Here is a 22,070-nt window from a genome sequence, read left to right as displayed (position 1 = left end):
ATAATCTAAGTTTTCCATTACAACAAAAAACTACAAAGACTTATGAATATACCAAGAGAAAGGGCGTTGGATTGTAGATTGTGGGAGATATACCTTGTTACGTGGATTGTGGATTGTTGGATAAAACATAAAATTACGAATGGACTAAGTGAATTGTGGGTTATAAAAACTAAAAAGGTAAATTTTATTTTTTTCTAGAGCCTAAAACTCAAAAAAACGAGGAAGACCTTATTACGTGGATTGTGAATTGTAGGCTAAAACATAGAATTATGAATGAATTAAGTGAATCGTTGGTTATAAAAGTTAAAAAGGTAAATTTTATTTTTTCTTGAGCCTAAAACTTAAAAAAAGGGAGAAATACCTTGTTACGTGAATTGTGAATTGTAAACTAAAACATAGAATTATGAATGGACTAAGTTAATTGTAGGTTATAAAAACCAAAAAGGTAAATTTTATTATACTATTAAATTTATTAAACGTATCAAAAGTTTTTAAAAAATAATTCTTGGGGGCCGACTTAATAGATATAAATTATTTTAGACGAGATACGGATATAATAATACTACTAAACGAAAAAACGATGGTGGCCCAGACCCCCACGGGCCCCTAAAGAGAACCACCATTGTCTCCATACTTTGTGAGTAATCAAACAAAACCTAGAAACGGGCCATGAGTGACAAACATAGTTGTTAAACTTTTACAAGTCACGAGTTGCTTCTTTTAAATTGAGTCGATTTTTACGAGTTAAATTACACCGAAAACGATGTGACTCTTTAGGTGACTCTCATTTGCTCCTTACTTTGACGTGTCGGGGTGTGGTTCCTGAACTCTTAAAAGTTAGGTGTGGCTTAGTATGAGACAAGGCGAGTCGCAAACTCGTCCAAGTCAAGAGAAGAACAATGAATCAATGATCGTTGTAGTTTCATATCCATGATGCATAAATCATATTTTTGATTCTCCTTTTCGATATTAAATGTTAAACTTTGACTTTTCAAATTTTTCGTTAACATTATATAGTAGTTGATGAAAGTTATATCAACGAAAAATATATGTAAAACTCAATAGATTCATATATTTTATACGAAATGTTATATAATACAAACAAAAATTTTTATGGTCATAGTTGAAAGCAGAAGACTTGAAAAGTCAAAATTGAACATTTAATATGAGACGTAGAGAGTATATTATATTTATGGTTACATTATTTTCTATATTATATATGTATTCTTCATGCCTTTATGATAAATTATAATTTTATGACTAAAAACTATTAAATAAGTTTAGCAGTCGAGTCACAAGTTAATAATTCAGGTTTTCGAGTTGAGCTAACAACTACGATAACCACATAGCTAGGATAATAATGGAAGAAATAACAATCGCGGTTCAGGAAGATATATCTAAACCTTTTTATTAAATATGGATGTAATTTTATTAATTAACATTACGTTATACTCCATCCGTCCCATATTAAATGTCTAATTTTGACTTGTCAAGTCTTCTGCTTTGAACTTTGACCGTGAAAATATTTGTCTATATTATACAACATTTCATATAAAATATATGGATGAATTGAGTTTTCAATGTACTTTTCATTGATATAACATCCGTAATCTATTATATAACACACACAAAAAAAGATATTTATGGTCAAAATTAAAAGCAGAAGACTTGACAAATCAAAATTAGACATTTAATATAATATGAGTGAGTATGATATTTTTGTACCAAAAATGTATATGGGCCTAAGGGGTAAATCTAAGAGCCAATAATCGAGATAGTCCCAAATTTGAAATCCAATATATCCTGAGTAGAATTAGAATTAAACAGTTGTAATATCATACCGATAAAAGACTAGCTAGTTATATTATGATAGTAAGTCAATGACAAAAATTCGAAAGGTAAGGAACGTAGAAAAAAAAGTTTTGTTAATGATATAAGATTTGTAAATAAGCTACATAAAAAAAAATTGTGTTTTTCGTATCAAACAAACTAATTAATGCACTTTATAAACTATAATCACAAATCTATGAAGTACTGTTTTGTGGATTTTATATTATTAATTAACTCATGCGTTATCATCGAAGTCAAACTAATGACTTTGACCCAAGGAATCAATAAATTGATATGCAAATTGAATAGCCCTCTTGTCATATGCTCCAAAAACCCTAAGTCCAAGAACCCTTTCTCTTACCTCTAGAGTTTTTTCTTTTTCTTTCTTGATGGAACAACACTTTGTCGGCGTCAACCAACATACCATTATACACATACCCAATACAATACATAATTATCATTTGTTATTTATCTTTAATTGATCCAATTTTAATTAGACCTAACTTAATTACATTATTCTTAAGTTAAATGTTCACTTCTAAAATACGGAGAAACACTTGTTGGAACCACGTTAGTGTGACCTTCACTGATCATGTATCATTCCTGATATGATAATTGACAATAAATGAAATCCCTATGTCTAGTAAATATATAATGGGCTTATCTATACTATATATTAAAAAAATATAGCCCCTGTTGAAAGTTACAAGAGGGAAAATGTCTATTATGCCCTCAGCTATTAAGAAATCACCCAAAAATCATTATCGAGCATAAAAACGTCTCCTGCACACAATTACTTCATTCTTATCACTTATAAGTTTCCAAAATTACGCCCACAATTACTTCATTCTTATCACTTATAAGTTTTCAAAATTAAGATGATAACTGATTACTACGTATTAATTGATGATTGATGATGATAATTCCAACCTTTTCAAACTTCATTCACTGCATAATAGTTTCCAACTTTTTCAAACTTTTCAAACGACCTTTTAGTTCTTTGATAATAATTTACATAATTAAAATGTCATAATTTATTTGAGTTGCATATAAATACTTTTCATTTCACACAAAACTTTTCATATCACCATATGAATACCTTTCAATCTTTATATTGTGTCCCTACAATGGCCAAAACTGGTCCATCTACCAATGCTTCTTCATCGCGCAAAAGAAAAAATCGTCAACGCTCGCATACACAGCCCCAAACGCGTCGCGCTCCAAACTCGCCGTCTGCAACCGCTTACGCCGTTGCAACCAACAACGGCTAACCCCGGTCATATTTAATTTTATATCTAAGTTGCAGGTTGCGTATACAGAGATTTGTTGGATATTTTTTTAATTCCTACTATATTTAGATTAACATTGGCCGTTGTTGCATTTACGTTATCCATCGTATGCTATTGTTTAATTGATTGTCCACATTTATTTTTATTTGTTAATCACGGCATGAGAAGCCTTTATCATGGTATCCCGGCGCAACGCGCGGGTACCATGCTAGTTTACTTTTAAAGACGTAGTATAGGGTTTCCCATTAGGTGATTGTAACTAAGAGGACTAATGGTGCACACATAAAACCCTAATTTTCGTGTGTCTATCCTTTCTAAATTCATGCATCAAGTTACAGCCGAATTACTCATCCTATCATTACTCAATCACCTTGTTATGGGAACCCGAAATCAATAGCAATTATGTTTTATACTTTTACAGGTTCCTCAGAATGATCTGTGATGTTTCATCACTCGAATTGAATCATGTTTATTCCAACAACACTAACTTTTGTGTGTGTGTATATATATATAGATATATAACTCTTGTATATACGTACGGTTGGGTTAATTACTGTGTTTGTAATGTCTTAATTAAAATTTGAAGTATACGAAGAACTAATACACATACATCTTGGTAACTAAGATGTTTGTCAGTAATAACTAATTGATATACATCTTAGTAAGGCGAGAGTTCCCACTGCTAAAGGGGTAACACCTTATTTTTTTTGCATATGAACGTATCAAATTAACATGTTATAACCTAAAAGTCTTATGTTTCTTCTTAGATGGTTAACTTTCATGAAAATTTTCTTGTATGTATCTATGTGTATCCAGTGGCGGAGCCACTTTGGGAGTGGGACGGGCCATGGCCCATTCTAGACTTGGGTTTTTAGATCCAATATATGTATATTAACCCTGATAATGAGCTTTATTATCTTTTGGCTCATCCTAGTTAGAAGACATACTCATGGTCCAATGCTTAAAACGTGTCACTGGAGCTTTCAAAACAAATGAGATTACTGTTTTCTTTAAGTTGAACTTTACAATATTCTCAATTTACAAACCTATATAGGTTTTCCTTACTTATTACTGGATTGTGATTGTGATAGCATAAATCAATGCTTCTTTAGTTATAAGTATGACTTATTTAATATTTATTTATTTTAATTCATTATAAAGTATGGAATGATTTAACATCCTTAAATTGGGAATTGGTTTATTAATTCTTTTAAACCTTTGATTTTATTAATTCTTTTAAACCTTTGTGACTAGCTAATGTCGGAATTATTTTTTTGGCCCTTCCTAAATCAATTAGTTGGTTTCGCCACTGTGTGTATCTACCTTATTTATAAAAAAATTAGTTTGTCCGTATTTATATGCATACGATGCCATTACGGATTTATACATGCATGTGTACGTAGTGTATGTACATGTATGCATCATGAGTGTATATAGATAGAAAGTTATAAGAAATTTCCAACCTTGGACAAATATATACACACTACCAAAAAATATATATACAATATGTTATAATAGACATAGATGCATATATAGAGCACAACTTGGTATTAAAATATAAAACCTTTGATAGATACACCCAAACCCACCAATTAAACGGATGTACACAAAGCTCATATATAGGAAAAGAACCAATTAAACATATTTCTTCTCAAACAATTACCTCACATTCAACGTACTGTTTCTGTCTACACCATCATCATCATCATCATCTCTCTTTATTAATATATTCTCTAATCACTAATAAAGCAGTCTTAATTAGAAAGGCCAGGGTTCCAATTAATTAAGGACCCTTAATTAATTTGTTCAACCTCTATATCTCTCTCTCTATATATATCCACATCATATATATGTATTGATTCTTGATCAAGCTAGATTGATCATGTCAAATGGATGGTGGACTGGCCAAGTCAACGTAGCCGGCGTGGAAACATCTTCCGCGAGCAAGAAACCAGATCTTGGAATCGGAATGAACGAAAACACCAACAACGTAAGTGAAGATGATGAAAGAGATAACAACAGTGATGATCCAAGAGAAGGTGCAATCGACCCTTCTAACCGTAGACCAAGAGGAAGACCTCCGGGATCTAAAAACAAGCCGAAACCCCCTATTTTTGTGACTAGAGATAGCCCTAACGCGCTACGAAGCCACGTGATGGAGGTGGCTAATGGAACAGATGTAGCCGAAAGTATAGCTCAGTTTAGTAGGAAAAGACAAAGAGGTGTGTGTGTTATGAGTGCTAGTGGAACAGTTATGAATGTAACCCTAAGACAACCATCAGCGCCTGGTTCAGTCATGACTTTACCAGGCCGGTTTGAGATATTATCTCTAACCGGTGCCTTTTTACCTGGTCCCGCCCCACCTGGATCCACTGGCCTCACAGTTTATTTAGCTGGAGGCCAGGGACAGGTTGTGGGCGGGAGCGTTGTGGGGTCCTTGATTGCTTCAGGACCCGTGATGATCATTGCTGCCACTTTTTCTAATGCTACCTATGAAAGACTTCCTATAGAGGATGAGGAAGAAGCCGACAGTGTCACACCAGCAGGGCTAGGTGGTGGCCGCAGTGGATCACCACCACAACACGGGATGGGTGATCCGAATCCAATTCCCGGGTACAATTTGCAGCCGAATTTGATCCATAATAGTGGTGCACAGTTGAACCATGAAGCTTTTGGTTGGGCTCATGGCCGGCCTCCATACTAGAGGATTGATTAAGGTATCAAATTCAAACATAAATAATAATGATTCATAAGATATATATATAGAGTATTGATATGATATATTAATAGATATATAGATTAATTTGTTTAATACACTTTTAGGGAAGTTGTCATGTTGAACACAATGATCACCATCTTCATGATATTGTAAATATTCTAATAGGGGCCAAATATAAGTTTGATCATGTTTATAATATGCTGTTATTGTTTTGTTTGAAACAAAAGTGATCGATGTATATATGTACTGAATTAATGATGTTTGTTTTTGTTTGAAAAACACTAATCAAGTGAAGTTAGCCGGCCGGTGACCTGCAACAGAGAAACCATATATGGTTCTTTTCAATTAGGCTAATGGCCGGATGCATGTGAGTGAAACATATAAATATGAATGAGATTTAATTTAATTTGTTCATGTTTTCGTTTAATTACTTAATAAAAGGGTCACTAATATATAATCAAACTTCAAGCTGTGTTCATATTCATTTGTTGTAATTTGTAATGTTGATCAAGCAATACAAACGAATTTTAACAATCACAAAAAAGCAAGCTAACAAATCAATCTATTATAATATAACTAAAAGAGGGGATCATGGTACACTTAGCACCACTAATCCCCCTCCTTTAGTAAAAATGGCCGACCTTTAATAAAAAAATCTTATAAGGCAACATATGTTAACCATAATCCATGATTCCGTGTTGTGAACAACTCGAAGAAAATCAAAACGTTCGAGATGCTCTTTGTTGATGATTGTTATGTATTTTTCAAATTATATACTCTAAACTTTTTGTTTCTCCTTTTCTTTTACTACCGTTAAAAAAAAGTAAACTGGATTCAATATTTATATGTAGTTAATTTTCATGTTTCTTATTTATCTTTCGTATTAATTAATTTATGATATTGGTCATACACTTTTTGTTTCTCTTTTTATTTAACTAAAGTTCAAAAAAAAAAATAATAAACTAGAATCAATATTTATATTGAGTTAATTTTCATATGTTTCTTCTTTAATTTTCGTATTCATTAAGTTCTGATATTGGTCATACACTTTTTGTTTTACAATTATTATAAGATTTATGTATTTTGAGACTACTCGTTTAATGAACAGGTCTGAACACTAATATTGAATATAGGCTTTTGTGAATTTAATATAGAATAAATATCTAACAAGTACTTTCGAAGAAGTTATAAATAATTCAAAATTAATAAAATCCTATATGTCATACTAATACTAATATAAATATAAATATAAATAAATGCATGAATATAAACGAACAATGTTTACAAAACAAACTAATAAACATTCACGAAGGTAAATAGACGAACTAAAGCTATTTTCATATTGATTCATTAACTAATCAAGTAAACAGTTTTTTGTTGTTTATTGTCCATTATAAAATTCTTCGACTCAATGAACGTTTAAATCGTTTAAAATCCCATATTCTATGTACTAAATAAATTATAGAAGATGTGTTCATGTACGTTAAATCTATTATTATATTAATAAAAAAAATTGTGATGACTTAAGATTTTTAAAAAATTGTATTATCACACATTTTTCTAATTTAATTATGATATCATCATACTTTTTTATTTAAATTTAACATATTAAATTTTTAAATATGTATCATTAAATCATTAATATAGATTTTTATTAAATGTCCATATTATTAGGTAAGATTTTAATCACCTAAGCTTAGTTTATGTAAATGTAAAACTTTCATATATAAAAAACTAGCTTATCAAACTCGGATACCCAGATAGGTCGAAGATACATATTTACTGTTCGATCATGTATATGTGTGTATATATATATATATATATGAGTTGGGTATTATAAATTAAACAAGTATTAAAGTAAAACAAATAAGACAAGATCTTGACCTTAGATAATGGTTAAATTGATGCACGAAGATTCACAAAGCAATTGATGCATGATGATTTTCATGATGCACGGTGATTTCAATGAAGAGAAACCTATTGTTTTATTTGTTTTACTTTAATACTTGTTTTATTTTACTTAAAACCTATATATATATATATATATATATATATATATAAGCAAAATCATAATATATTCATGAAACCAAGAAATATGAAGTAATTGAATTAATTTTGTCTTTTTCATAGGAAAATGTATAACTTAAGAATATGCAAAAAGATTTTTATCAACTAATATGTAAGAATCTAAAAAATATAATAAAATAAGTAATGTAGTTTAATGTTATAATGATGTTATATTTAGGTCTTTTCCACTTTTTTTTGGAATTGACATATAAGATATTTTGATGAAATGATGATGTAATTATTATTTTGTTTTATTTAATATAGACACTCAACAAGTTATTAAATTTAACTAGTGTTATATCCGGCCGTTGGCCGGGGATAATCAAATGTAAAAAAAAATAAAATAAAAAGAATATAATAAAACCAAAAAATAAAAAGGAGAACAAAAGGGAATACGAAAACCAAATGAAAATTTTATAAAAAGCTAAATTGTTACATGTGAAAAAGGTATAAAAACTAAATGTTTAAAAAATAAAAATGAATATATAATGCAACAAAAAGAAAAGAGAAACATATAGGATAAAAAAACAAAATACATAGCATTTTAAAAAGTTATAACAGAACAAAATGTAAAGTGTAGAAAAAGGTATAAAAAAATAAATGTTAAAAAATGATTAAAAAGAAACACATATTATGTAAGGTTAGGGGTAAATATGATAAGAATAAAATAAAAGGATACATATTATGTAAGATTAGGGGGTAAATATAATAAGAATAAAACAAAAAGGGCATAAAAAAAAAGGGCATAAAAGAAAAAAAAAGGGTGGGATAAATTGCAGAAACAAAAAGAAAACTAAAACAAAAAACAAGGAGGGAGGGTTTTGAACCTATGACCTCTCACCACACAAGCAAAGCACAAACAACAACACTAGGAGTCACTTTTGACTTTTATTTGACAGATATTATATTTATGTTTAAACAGAAGATAAAGAAAAATTTTCACGCAAAATTCTTTAAATAGGTTATAATATGAGCTTAAATTACTAAAAGTTAGAAATTCTTTTCCCTTTCAATTTGAAAAATACATTATATTTGATTTATGTAAATAAAATTAAATATGAATATTTTATGGATACATACAATTTGTAATTAAATCTTCAATATTGCATGGAATTGAGTATGGAATGTTTTAGAATTTATTGATGTACATACATGTTTGAAAATTTATTACTTAATATTTTATCATCCTTATTAGTATAATATTAACATTAACAGTATATATGTATATACATGAAATTAAACCACTAATTTAGACTTAAAAAAAAGGAAAACTAAAAAAAGACATGCATGCTATATATTGAAATTATACATGCTATACATTGAAATGGGTAATAAGTCTAAAAATCCTCCTAATGTATAAGATGATGATATGTGAAAAATCAAAAGGTAATATTAAAAAAAAAATTAGTTGAATAAAGTTGTCATATTGATATGGTTTTATAAGAATTTTTAGTCTAATATTTACAAGAAATAATCATTTTCCTATTGAAATTATACATGCACACCTCTATATATAATAAAACAAGATTGTTTCCTATAAGTATTTTTAGAAAGTTTTTGATGTGGCAAATTCATATTTCATCTTAAAGTTTTTGTTATTTATTATGATGTCATATATAAATAAAATAGAAATAACTCTTTACATGTTTAATAAAAATATTATTTATTTATTTAAAGAAAAATATAGAAATAACTAAATAATAAAAATTTTAAAGTGAAATATGAATTTGCCATATCAAAAACTTTCTAAAAATACTAAAACTTTCTAAAAATACTTGTAGGAAACAATCAAGTATTTTTAGAAAGTTTTTGATGTGACAAATTTATATTTCACCTTAAAGTTTTTGTTATTTAGTTATGATGTCATATATAAATAAAGTAAAAATATTATTTATTTATTTACAGAAAAATATAGAAATAACTAAATAATAAAAATTTTAAGGTGAAATATGGATTTGCCATATCAAAAACTTTTTAAAAATACTTATAGGAAACAATCTTGTTTTATTATATATAGAGATAGAGATAGAGATAATTATTGTGTTAATTGAATTATTAAATTTATATCAAGTTATAATGTTTTTTTATTATATTTTATAATTTTAAATTTTTAATTAATATTTTCGGGTTGAACCTAGGTTAATTAACTAGTTAAGAAAAGAAGAGAATTCTATGAAATGAAAGTACGTAAAATGAAACTATTTATGCCAATTATGAACTATAAAATCATTAAGTTGACCTTAATTTAGAAGGATTAATTATAATTATTTTTGGATGGAAGTAACACTCGGTCGAACGAGAAGTTAGAACATCAAAATTAAAGCGGAATATCATATCAGAAAAATGTTAATGGAACTTACGCCCCACTTCCTAAGGCGGGCTATTGGACAGATAGATTATTATAATAAGGGGTTTGCTAAATACAGTTTTAAGGTTGTGTTTGAAGTGCATAAATTATTTGTATATTTACCATGAAAATCAGGAGGTGTGTTTTTAATATGAAAGATACAAGTTGTTTTATGCACGTTAAATACAGACCTAAAGGTTGTATTTAGCATTTTCCTTATATTAATTAATATTTAATTAATTAGTACGAAAAGTAAATTAATTATAAATTAACTAAAGGGTGATTAAAAAACTAAAGTAATATTTTAGGTGCTAAAATGCTAATTAAATACGAGTAATCGGTAAACCTTTTACATTAAATAATCTATTTTTCTGTCTATGTTCCATGTTCGTCATCATCCTAGAAGATGAGAGTTTGGCTAGATAATTAAAATACTACGAGTATTTTCATTAAAATATAAGCATGTGATTTATATAGCACTGGGTTATCAACTTATAATCTTATTATATTTTAATCTTAATTTCTCTATATAAATAAGAAAGTATATGTTTTTGCTTAATTGACATTTATAAGAACATGACATGTAGGATTTTTTATAAGTTGTCATTTTTTCATTAATTTCTTAATTTTAAGGTGTCATATGTTTATCTGTCATTTAAATTATTCCTAATCATCATTATAATTATTAAAAATAACTTCTTCCGTTATTTGTTATTCACGTGAAGTCGGCTGCATCATATCATAAACCTACAAAATTAATATATAATAAGTTGCCCAAATATTGAATTAGTAAATTAGTATATAATAAGTCGGTTGCAAACCTATATCATCTTGAATCAAATTAATGCTATCATATATTCTCTTAAATCTATCCTAAAGATATATTAAATTTTAGTAATTTTTTAAATTTAATTCTTTATATATAACTAAAAAAGTTATGTATTTTTAGGTGTCATCTTTGCATATAATTTATAAATATTTACGTTTCATTAGTCATGTTTTAACATATTTGATATATATCATATAATCATAAATTATAATTTTATTATTTGCATCAGTTGTAATCTAACTAATTATTTATATTATTATAAATCATGAATAAAAATGTATTTATCTGTTACCTTTAAATTACACTTTTAGTCAGCTCTGCACATCGTGCGGGTTTAATCTAGTCTTAATATATACTTAAAAGTCAATTTGAATTTCTCTAAATTAAGATTTTTAACATGGATTAAATTAAGCTTAATAAATCGACAAAATTCTATTTAGTTTGGATAAACTATAAATCATATCATTTATTATTGATTCTCTAAATTTAAATTCGTGATTAAATTAAGATTGGAAACACAAGTTTTGATAGACGGCCGCATTGTATTAGGTTATTGTGTTGCCCGCGTGAAACCAACAGCTTTGAGGATGGTCTCATTGGATCCTCTTTTTCACATATAGAACAGAAATGATCTTAAACTTCCAATAAAGCTTATATTCCGGTGAATTTACAACAACAATTATGTATCTATATGCACTATAGGTTAACAATCGAATTGTTAACCCAAATATATTTTAAACTGATACGGAGTATAAAATTTTTAGTAGCTTGACTCACCAACTTGTCAATCCAATAACCTGCCAACCCGTTAACTCATTTGACTAGAAGGCTTGCTAATCTATTTGACCCAATATCTCACAACCTATCAACCCATTTGACTCGTTAATTAACCTGAAAACTTGTTTTTAATCATGTTGATGGGGCATTTCAGTTTGACAGGTTGTTGGTTAGGGTTGAGTTTACAACCCGGTCTTGATATCAAGATGGGTTCAAATTGGGTTATTTAAACCCGTTAACCATTAATCCTGCTAAGCCAATCAACATTTCTACTTTGGAGTAGTTTTTATTTTAGGCTATCTTATTTCAAGACATGGGCATATATAATTTTGAATCCTCAATAAGAGAAGTGAGTATTAGTAGTCGGAAACAAGTGAAAATCATCACGCTCGTTTGTTGGCAGAAGAAAAAAAATCTACGATTCATATCTGATCCAACCATCGTAACACTTAAGCTGAATAAAGTCAGATAATTATAATTAGTAAACCTCAATTCTTATTGTTAAATATTTTAGCTATAAACATAACAGCATCTCCATAGCACTTCCTTAAATGTTTGCAAAGTCTTAAAGTCTTCGTAGCATTATATCAATATATTGATGGGAAGGGATTCCCTCAAGTTATTTGCTCAACTTAAATTAAGTTGGAAAAATCTTAGTCCTTGATTTTCATCTAAGGATCAAGATTACCTTCACGTGACTAGTCATGTTAGGATAACAAGAATCTCCTCCCTATATTGATCCATGACTTTTCTATTTATATTTCTTTTCTTATTTTTATCAAAGATCTTGACCCATGTCAAGTCTTTTGAGTTTTGATCAGTTTTGTAAGTCTAAATATGGTTGAAAAAACCTTTTAAAATGTCTTTTTCGGTTGGAGTAGATTGATGTAATAGATATCTAATAGATAATGACTTGGATAAAACTCACTTCAATTTTTTTCCTATTGTAGTTGCTTTAAGTTGTCGGGTTCATCGGTCGGTCCAAGATATTCTTATTGTTCAAATTCTCAAATGAAGCTTTGTTTCTTTTTGCTATTTAAGATTAAAATAAAATTAAATCAACAAAGATGTTTTCTTTAGCGAAACAAACAATAAAGGACCCATTATACATTGTCTTACACATGGACCAATAATCGTTTTTAGAATATAAAGTTCTTTTTAGCTTAAAGTGCTCTTTTGGCAAAATAATACATATTAGGAGATTGATGTTAACAGAAATACAGTAATATATTTTCAAGTAAAAACCAACCAAAAGTACTACTAATGTGAAACTAAAACAGATGTATCCAAGAAAATAGAGTTTTTGGGTTGGATGCGCAAACAACCTAATCGAAGTATTCATGTGATCGTATCTAAACATTTTGCAAGAGCATCACGGATTAAGGGAAATCAAGACAGTAGCAACACAATGGTGTATACTGTGTTGAAAAAAAAAATCGGCTAAAAAGCTGTAGACTGCAAAACCAAATATTTTCATACTGGACACACCCGCCATGTTTTGGTTCAGCTTAGCCAGTTTACTTACTTGAGTCGAACCACGCAGACCCTTACCCACAGCCCCACAGGCCATAACCTAGATATGTATGTCTAAATAAGAAAGCAGTTGAATGAACCTAAAATAAATCTATGTATTCATTTAACTAAATAGTTTAATTATATATAAGAGGATTATGAATCAATGGGGTTGTATAGAAACCAGAACAAAATGTTAGTTCCATATGTATGTCTACTATAATTTGACTACCTTTCACCTGCTCGTTGCAAAACCGTTCTAAGTTCGTTTTCCAATCCACGCAAAAGAACAGGTTTCCGAATTACTCCGTTCATTCCAACTTGCAAACATCTTTCCCACACTTGTTCTTCTGCACTTGCGGTCAGTGCAATAATTAACGGTCGGTTTCGGCTTCTAAATTTCCGTATCCTTGTGGCCACTTCAAACCCATCCATCTCAGGCATATGAAGATCTAATATAACAACATGAAACGGGCTCATTGTGGGCCTGAGAGAACTCAAGCACTCGATCCCCGACGAGACGGTGGTGACATTGCAACCGAGCTTCTCCAGGAGCTTTTTGGTTACCATACGGTTTACGCCATCATCGTCTGCTAAAATGATTTGAAGGCCCCTGAATATGGAGTTCGACTTTGGTTGTTCAATAAAGTTTCCAAGATCAAACATTGGTCTTTTGTACGCTTGTTGGACTTGAAATCTGAGAACGAGACTCGAGCTTTGTATATATCCCTGAGGGCTTGAAGACATCCATATTTTTCCTTGCATCATCTACGATTGTTTTGAGCAAAAATTCAGTTATTGCGACAAAAACATAAAACTATGGCACAGCTATACGATGTGAACTTTTTGCAAGTTAATTTCACTGACCACCACCAGTTTCGGAAGATAATATCAACATATACTTGCTAAAACGTATGCTATATTTACGAATAGTCAAATTCAAAGCTCTAAACTGTCTAAAGTACTCTTATCTAATAGATATCTATTAGTCTGTTACTGCAATAAAGGGGTGCAAAGGGAGATTATACCAATAGGTCCAAGCACAAAATAGTGCATCCTGTATACCTAAAAAATAATGTTGGGGAGCATTGGTCTGAATCAACATGTGAAGAATGATGCATGGAAAAATACATTTCTTCAATCGAAAACCATAGAAAAAATTTATAGCTCATAACTTTAATCAACAGATGCACATGTTGTAGAGATGGCCATTTGACCCATTTACTCATGAGGTCGATTCAAAATACATTTTATGTATACCAATAGCTTAAAAGGAAGCAAGTTAAACGGGCCAAAAGTGCCAAAAGCGTATTTACTTGCATACAACCTCACGAGTCATTATTTTCAATAAGTTAGATGATCAATAAGAATGATGCAACTTTTATGTATAACAACACCTTAAAAGGAAACACTAGCTATTATTGAGAAACTTAATGTTTTGGACAAAAGGTGTTTCGGATCAACCCAGCAACACGACCAGGTTCGACCTCTACCAAATTACCAGTATTGACCCAAACCCGTTTTGACTCGCAAGCAATCTGCCTGACCCACCCAACTTGCTACTTCTACAAGAAACTGATGATATAAGTAGGTGTATCAAAATCATCAGGTTACAGTCTTACTGTTTCTTAAACCATTTTAAGAGATGCAAGTTTAATGGGACATTAAAAGTATCAACTAATCTAAAGATAATAAATAAAAAAGTGACCTAACCTGCACAAGCTGTTTGCACATACTAAAGCTCAAACTGTCTTTAAGGCGGTTGACATTTTGCCTCTTAACTCCTGAGTGCATATTTGAAACCGCTATTTCTGACGGAAAACCACCATCACCAGTCCCGATTTCAAACTTCACATTCACAAATTCTTCGATCGCAGGTCGACCTGTTCCCCAAGCTTTATCATTTCTAACTTCATTTCCATTTTCTAAAGTAACACGAAACATAACGGACCTCCCTACTTCACTAACATCAAGTAAATGACCTACCATATGCAATAAAACTTGAAAAGTTCTCATTTCATCACCCATAACCAAATTAGGAATCGAACTAGGAACCGCCATCGTGAACCCAAATCCTTGGTTGATACACAAACACTTTACCAAACAGCAAGCTTCTTTAATCATGGAATGTAATTGAAATGGTCTTATTTCTAACGGTAATCGACCCGTGTCTTTAGCAGATATCTCCATCACATCATTGATCAATGTGGACAGCACACTGCTTGTTTTTGCAATCGTGTCAATAATATTCGTCTGGTCTAAGCTTGTTTTTTCATCTTGAAGAATTGAAAGGAGGCCCATGATTGAGTGCATGGGTCGTCTCATTCCATGACTCATTACTTTCTGAAATGAGTTTCGTGCTTGACTCGCCATCATAGCATTTTCTTTAGCTTGTTGCAACACACGATTTTGTTCAACTAATTGTTCACGCATTGACTGTGATTCTTCAAGAACTGCCGCATGTGACAGTGCAACCGCCACTTGATCAGCCACCACCTCCACTATCTGGAGTTCATCAAAACTCCAATTTCGTTCGGCTTCATTAGGAAGAACCAAAACCAATATGGCATAACAGGTGTCGACTGATTCAGGGGTCCCACCCTTAAAATTAGAAACATGAAGCATAGGCATACGTATTGCAGCCACTGGGCCTGATTCACCTAAACCACCTCTACTTTGGACAGAAAGTACCGAATCTGCCCTCAAAATCGTCACCCCTTTCTTCTGTGTTATCTCTAATACATCAGGGTCGTTCTTAGGAATGGAAGAATGGTAAGCTGAAGAATTGGGTCTTAACTCATGGGTCAAATTCATTTCGGTTTTTTGATCGTTTAGCATCCAAACCGCGCAATTTTGAAGTACTAATGTATTTGAAAGCTCGACTAAAGTGGTGTATAAAATTGTATGTCTATCTAACGATTTTCGGATCTCGTGGGTAAGCATACGAACATGCCACCCTGCCTCTTTTTGTTTTTTCATGATCCCAACTTCTTGATCAAGCTCCAACACATTTTGTTTCAAGAAAAGTTCCCTAACTTTGAATTTAAGAAGCAATGGAATCAAAGTCAAAAGGGTGATTGCAGTTGCACAAGAAACAAGTGCAGTCAGCAACTTAGCAACAGTTAATGCCATCATCAACTGGAACGTTTGGTTACCGTAATACCCCCACCCGTTGATCAAATGGGTCAAACCACAAAGGACTATAAACAGGATGAACTGAACAACAACCCATTTAAATGGCACATTTGAACAACTTAAAAAGTAAAGTAATTCAAGTGGAATCGAAAAGTAAGCAATTGCTATCAAGAAATCACTCACTCTTTGGCTTTCGATAATATGTGCATTCCAGGATCCTTCATCATCACAATGACAATGAGCAAACTCGTGATCATTCGCTAATGATACCGTTACAATCAAAGAAGCAATTAAGAACCCCAGAACCAATCTTTTCAACATTTTGCAGCAACCCAAAAGGAAAATAAATGAAATCCTCTAGTAACCCAAAAAACTAAACCTAAAAATACAGTCAAAACCCCAAAAAGATTCAACCAAGTGGAAGATAACATCAAAAGAAAGTGATAACTTTGGATCTAGATATAGCCCATTTCAATAAACTTGTCAAGATTCAAACTTTTCACAAGACCCTAAACTTATACACTTAAAAATTGACCCAAAAACCCATAAAGATTTAAAAAAAGACCCAATAATCTTAAGATCTAGCAAAACCCCATTTCAAGAAATGATCAAGATTCAAAATTTCAATGTCCCTAATCTTGTTTCCTGAAATCAAATCTATATCTGTATCTATATCTATATCTATATCTATATCTATATATAAGGCTATATAGTATAAAATTACTTACTTTTCCAGAAACAAACCTTAAATTTAGATAAAAGCAAGCAACTTGAAGACGCTATGTGGAGTTAAGTTACTTGAATAGTTGACTACAAAACCCCTGCTAAAAAAGACCAAACCAACTTGAGCTTAAAGTGACAAACTTTACCTACGTAAAAATTTATTCTTAAAAAAATATATCAAAAAAGAAAACATCAAAAAAGACGAAAGTCTAGCTCACCAAACCAAGAGACCTCCATTTTTTGTTTACAATCACAACCTAAAAACCATGAAAAAATTTTGGTTAAATAAAGGACCTTTGTCTGCAAGTATCTTGTGATTCAACACCTCTTTATTGAAATTAATTTATAATATTATGTCTACAATATTGTATATATGCATTTACAAATATATACATTAGACTAAATTGACTTGAAATGTTAATCAAGACATACAAAAAGATGGATGGGATATGAAAAAGAATCAATTTTTGAAAGGCACTAGGAAAATAAACAATATGTGAATTCTGATTTATGGGGCCTACTTTAGATTTACATGAAGAGAACCTAGACAAATTGTCATGAATATAACATAAAAATATGTGAGTATATATATGTTTTCCTACCCACTGAAGGAATTATTAATTGATTAGTACAACTTTTTAGATTTTGTTTTTGATTATGGAATATTTCTACTTTGTAAGCTAGTTTAGGTGAGAATTAAAGAAATTAATATGTACTTACAATATGTAGTTTAGATTTTGTTTTTGAGACACAACCGGTTTTAACTCTTAAATTTGATCCTTAGGGATGATAGAATCTTGGGGTTTTTTTATCTGTGTACTTGTAATGGCTTATGGTCAACATCTCGTTGTTTAGGGTACGTGAAAGGCTTCACCATCATATGGTAAAATTTCTCCGATATCGTATACCGACTGAATGTTCGGAAAAAAAATACAGATATAAGTATATATCTATAAATTTAACTAAAGATGTAAATAGGTAAATAGATGATACTTTTTTTAAGGTTATGCATGCTAATAAAAGTATATATATCTATAAATTCAGGGTATAATACCTCTTTGTATTGAAGATATCGAAATGCCTAACGACTAAGCCATCTCATTAATCTTCTAAATTAAGATTATATATACGAATCAATAAAAAAAAGGGGGGGGGGGAAATGATGGATACAACGGCTGTACCCATGCTACGTACATCCATATACAATTTTTTTTAAAAAAACATTGCAAATTAAACTTTTAAATTTTATAAATGCACAATAATGCCCTGAACATGTACGTTCATAAGTTATGTGTCCCCCGTACATAAGTTATTATGTACTGTCCATAGTACATAAAAAAAATAATCTTGAATTTAATATTAAAAAAATAGGTATCAAATATTTTTCCTACCCATTATAGATGAAATTAAAATTTGGAAGTACAGCTTTTTTAGATTACGGAATACTACTTCTAGTTTGTAAGAATCTTTAGTTGCTGATTAAAGAAATTGATATGTAATTACAAGTTGTCATACAAGTATGAATATTCTGTTAACTCTGTTGGTAGGATATATTCAAATTGCTTGAACAAACCATCACCAAACAAATAAATTTATAAATCCTTCAAATTTGTGAAAGTACGAATTTAAACAACTGTGCATGCTTAGCGAGTAGTATTAAATATTCGTATTAATATATTTGATAAAATTATGTATAGAAAATACAGGAAAAGGTATATAGAAAAAAATAATTAGATGGGAACCCCTTAATCTCATTTACAATTTGGTGCTCACTATTCCTCAGCTAAGCTAGTGTCCAGGTGAATCTCAACCACTTAATAATCCTCTCCTAAGACCTCTCCGCCTAGAAAGTAACAGCTGGTGGTCATTAGGCTATTTACTTAGTGGTTTACAGGAAAAAGTATATCATGTACAATATGTAAACGTCGAACAACTGATTAATATTTAATCTTGACCTCATATCTTTTTATAATTTTATCCATAAGTTTAAGAGGATTATGCAAGAATGGTAAACAAATACTGCTATTAAAACTTCCACAATATTATGTTTAGTCTTTCCATCCTCCACCACAACACCATTGGCTCAAATTATGCGTCCTTGGTCCGTCCGTTCCTCCAAAGACGGTAGTCCTTGGTCCATCATTTGTCCATCTTTGACATGAGTGTTTTGGAGAGACATGTCCTTAATGGAAAGAAAAAAATGATATGACGTTGACTGACACACGTTCTTGGATGATTTTTTCTCTGACACTGTGTTGAGATGAAAACTATGAATCTAAAAGTTTTTTGTCTTTCGTGAAATATATATGGATCCCATAGAGTAAGAGATCGAAGGGAAACCAAATTAAAACTATATATAACTTGTCTTAATTTTATATTTAAATGCTTCACAATATATATAATATAAGTTATATATTTGTGTCCTAGAAATTTACCTTGCCTATATAAGAAGAAATCACTATACAATTAATAAATGAATATATAAAAATTACCAAGATCAATATGAAACTTCTGCTAGCTTTCTGTTGGCTTATGTCATCCTTTTTGTCAACAATTATTTCAATAGTTTTTAGACATTCAACTAAAAAACGAACTTCGCTGTTATTTCTTTCTTTAAGAATAACACTCTATCTTTATGCATGCCTTTTTTGACTTCATAATTGAAGAAATAAAGTGATTGGACCTCACTACTAAATAATCCTCATTTCAAAAACATTTGTTCAGAACATGTCGCTATATTTGTCCTGTTTTACATCATCATAACATGTTTGGTTCGAAACAATTTAATCAATAGTGCATGTATATTTGTTAGTTACAATAGAATATTACGAGTACTATTTTGGGAATTAAATACATGAACAGGATAATACAATGAAAAACAAGTTATGATTTGTAATAACAGTTTTTGTAGTAACTATTAAACTTATAACTAAAAAACCAAATCATATTATTCTTGTACGAGAGGGGAACCCGCGCAATGCGATGACGAGATATGTGTGGTTATTGATGTAAAGGTAGTTGACGTAAAAAGATAACATATTTAATGAAAACTGTGAAATATGAGATATGTGCGAAGATGTTTGGTTTTATGTAAAAGTATTTTAGGGTTTAGAATACATGTGTTAAAAGGTTATGGGTAAAAAAAATAATTCAAAAGGCTGAATTGTTTAAAGGAACAAATGGTCTTTCTCTTTATTCAATAGTAGTATTGATATAGATATACGGGTAATACTCCATTTTTTTATACACTTTTGTTCCTATACTTTTTTAATGTTACATTAAAATGCACAATTCTCCAATCGACTATATATGGTAAAAGCGCTAAAAATAATGCAAAACAGAAACAATAATAGATCAAATCAGAATTTACAATGTAAAACAGTAATAGATCAAATTAAAACTAAATTCAGAATTTTATTAATTATGAAAAGCATCAAAACGAAGAACCCTAACCCTATATCTATAAGGTAAAATAGATCATACTAAATTAAAACGTTTTTTTTTTACTCGTATTTAAGATAAGATACGTAAAGCCTGTTCTACTGTAATAGGGAGCCTTAACTTTTTAAAGTTTAGTCGAGGCCCACTTTCATGCCTCGCTTCTCACATTCAGATATTTAATTAGCCCACTACGTTTGGGCTTGGAGAAAATATCTTTATTGTGGGGTCAAATGACCCAATGAAGATGAAGTAAGCTGTAGCTAGTTCGTAACTTGAAACAATAGAGACGAGAAAAAAGGAACAAGATTTTTAAAATCAACGGTTTGATTTCTTCAGGTCATGCCTCTTGAAAACTTCAAAGACATTTCAATATTTCTAAATATAGCTTTCAAAAGTCTTTCATTATTGGCTGGTGCCTGGTGGTAACTTACGTACGTACATATATAATTATAATTATGTATAATATAGACACACATATATATACATACTAGATTTTAGACCCGTGTCCAACACTGGACACAAGACTTACGATATTACTAATATTAGACATTATTACATGTAACTCATAAAAGCTTATAAGTTTAAAGTTAAAGATATAAGTAGATACTAAGTGTTCAATTCAAATGCCAAAATGTTAAGCTAATAGTAGGAAAATAAATGTAATAAAAGAACATTGGAAGCACATACTCTACTTCATCATTTGAAAGACTTCTTTATAGACGAAATTTGTTGTAGTATTTTTTGTCTTCTCATCTTTGTCATATATTAACACCTTAAAGCTCCCCTCGACTTAACTCGAGATACACCAATATACAATTGTTCATGTGTGAAACCGGACTTTGTAGATAGACACCAACTTTAATAACATTGTAAAATATGTTAGTTATTTGCTTTTTATTAGTTAAAGAAACTTATCTAAAAAACTAAATGAAACATCAGCGAGAGTCAATTTAATCGATCAATCGATTGATTAATAACATTTTAATTCAACTGTGTTTTAGTATAATAAAAAATTAAAATTAAAATAGAACAATAATTACTATTAAAATCTTAATATAATTACATTAAATTTAATTTATTTTTAACTAATTATATATATATATGAGAATATAAGGTTGTTAGGTACCTAAGCTTAGACGTCGGACACTCATATACTAATTTTTTAAGCCATAAAAATCATGGGGACCCAGACATTTATTCATTAAATAATAAATAATAAAATATTAGTATGTGAGGGGTTCCACACCTAAGCTTAGGTGTCGGACAATCTTATATTCCCTTTTCCCATATATATATGATAGAACATATTATTGAATATATATTAGTTATTATTTTATTGGATAACTATTAGCTATTATTTTATCGCATATATATTAGCTATTATTATTTATTTATTGTATT

General features: G+C 30.2%; 2 protein-coding genes across 2 annotated transcripts; one reads left to right on the top strand and one right to left on the bottom strand.

Annotated features, from left to right (window-relative positions):
- The first annotated feature begins 4,832 nt into the window (after positions 1-4,832).
- LOC122589776 (AT-hook motif nuclear-localized protein 19-like) lies at positions 4,833-5,999 on the top strand. Its single transcript, XM_043762100.1, has one exon. The coding sequence runs from the start codon at positions 5,002-5,004 to the stop codon at positions 5,821-5,823; it is 822 nt and encodes a 273-aa protein (XP_043618035.1). The 5' UTR covers positions 4,833-5,001; the 3' UTR covers positions 5,824-5,999.
- Positions 6,000-13,466: 7,467 nt separating this feature from the next.
- On the bottom strand, positions 13,467-17,184 carry LOC122587398 (protein EIN4). Its single transcript, XM_043759557.1, has 2 exons — positions 15,084-17,184; positions 13,467-14,138 (listed from the first exon to the last, which is right to left on the bottom strand). The coding sequence occupies exons 1-2, from the start codon at positions 16,824-16,826 to the stop codon at positions 13,599-13,601; spliced, it is 2,283 nt and encodes a 760-aa protein (XP_043615492.1). The 5' UTR covers positions 16,827-17,184; the 3' UTR covers positions 13,467-13,598.
- Between the last annotated feature and the right edge of the window lie 4,886 nt (positions 17,185-22,070).

Source organism: Erigeron canadensis, chromosome 2, assembly GCF_010389155.1.
Source record: "Erigeron canadensis isolate Cc75 chromosome 2, C_canadensis_v1, whole genome shotgun sequence".
Lineage (NCBI taxonomy): Eukaryota > Viridiplantae > Streptophyta > Magnoliopsida > Asterales > Asteraceae > Erigeron > Erigeron canadensis.
Note: the sequence above shows the minus strand (reverse complement) of the source record. Positions and strands in the feature narration are given on the sequence as shown.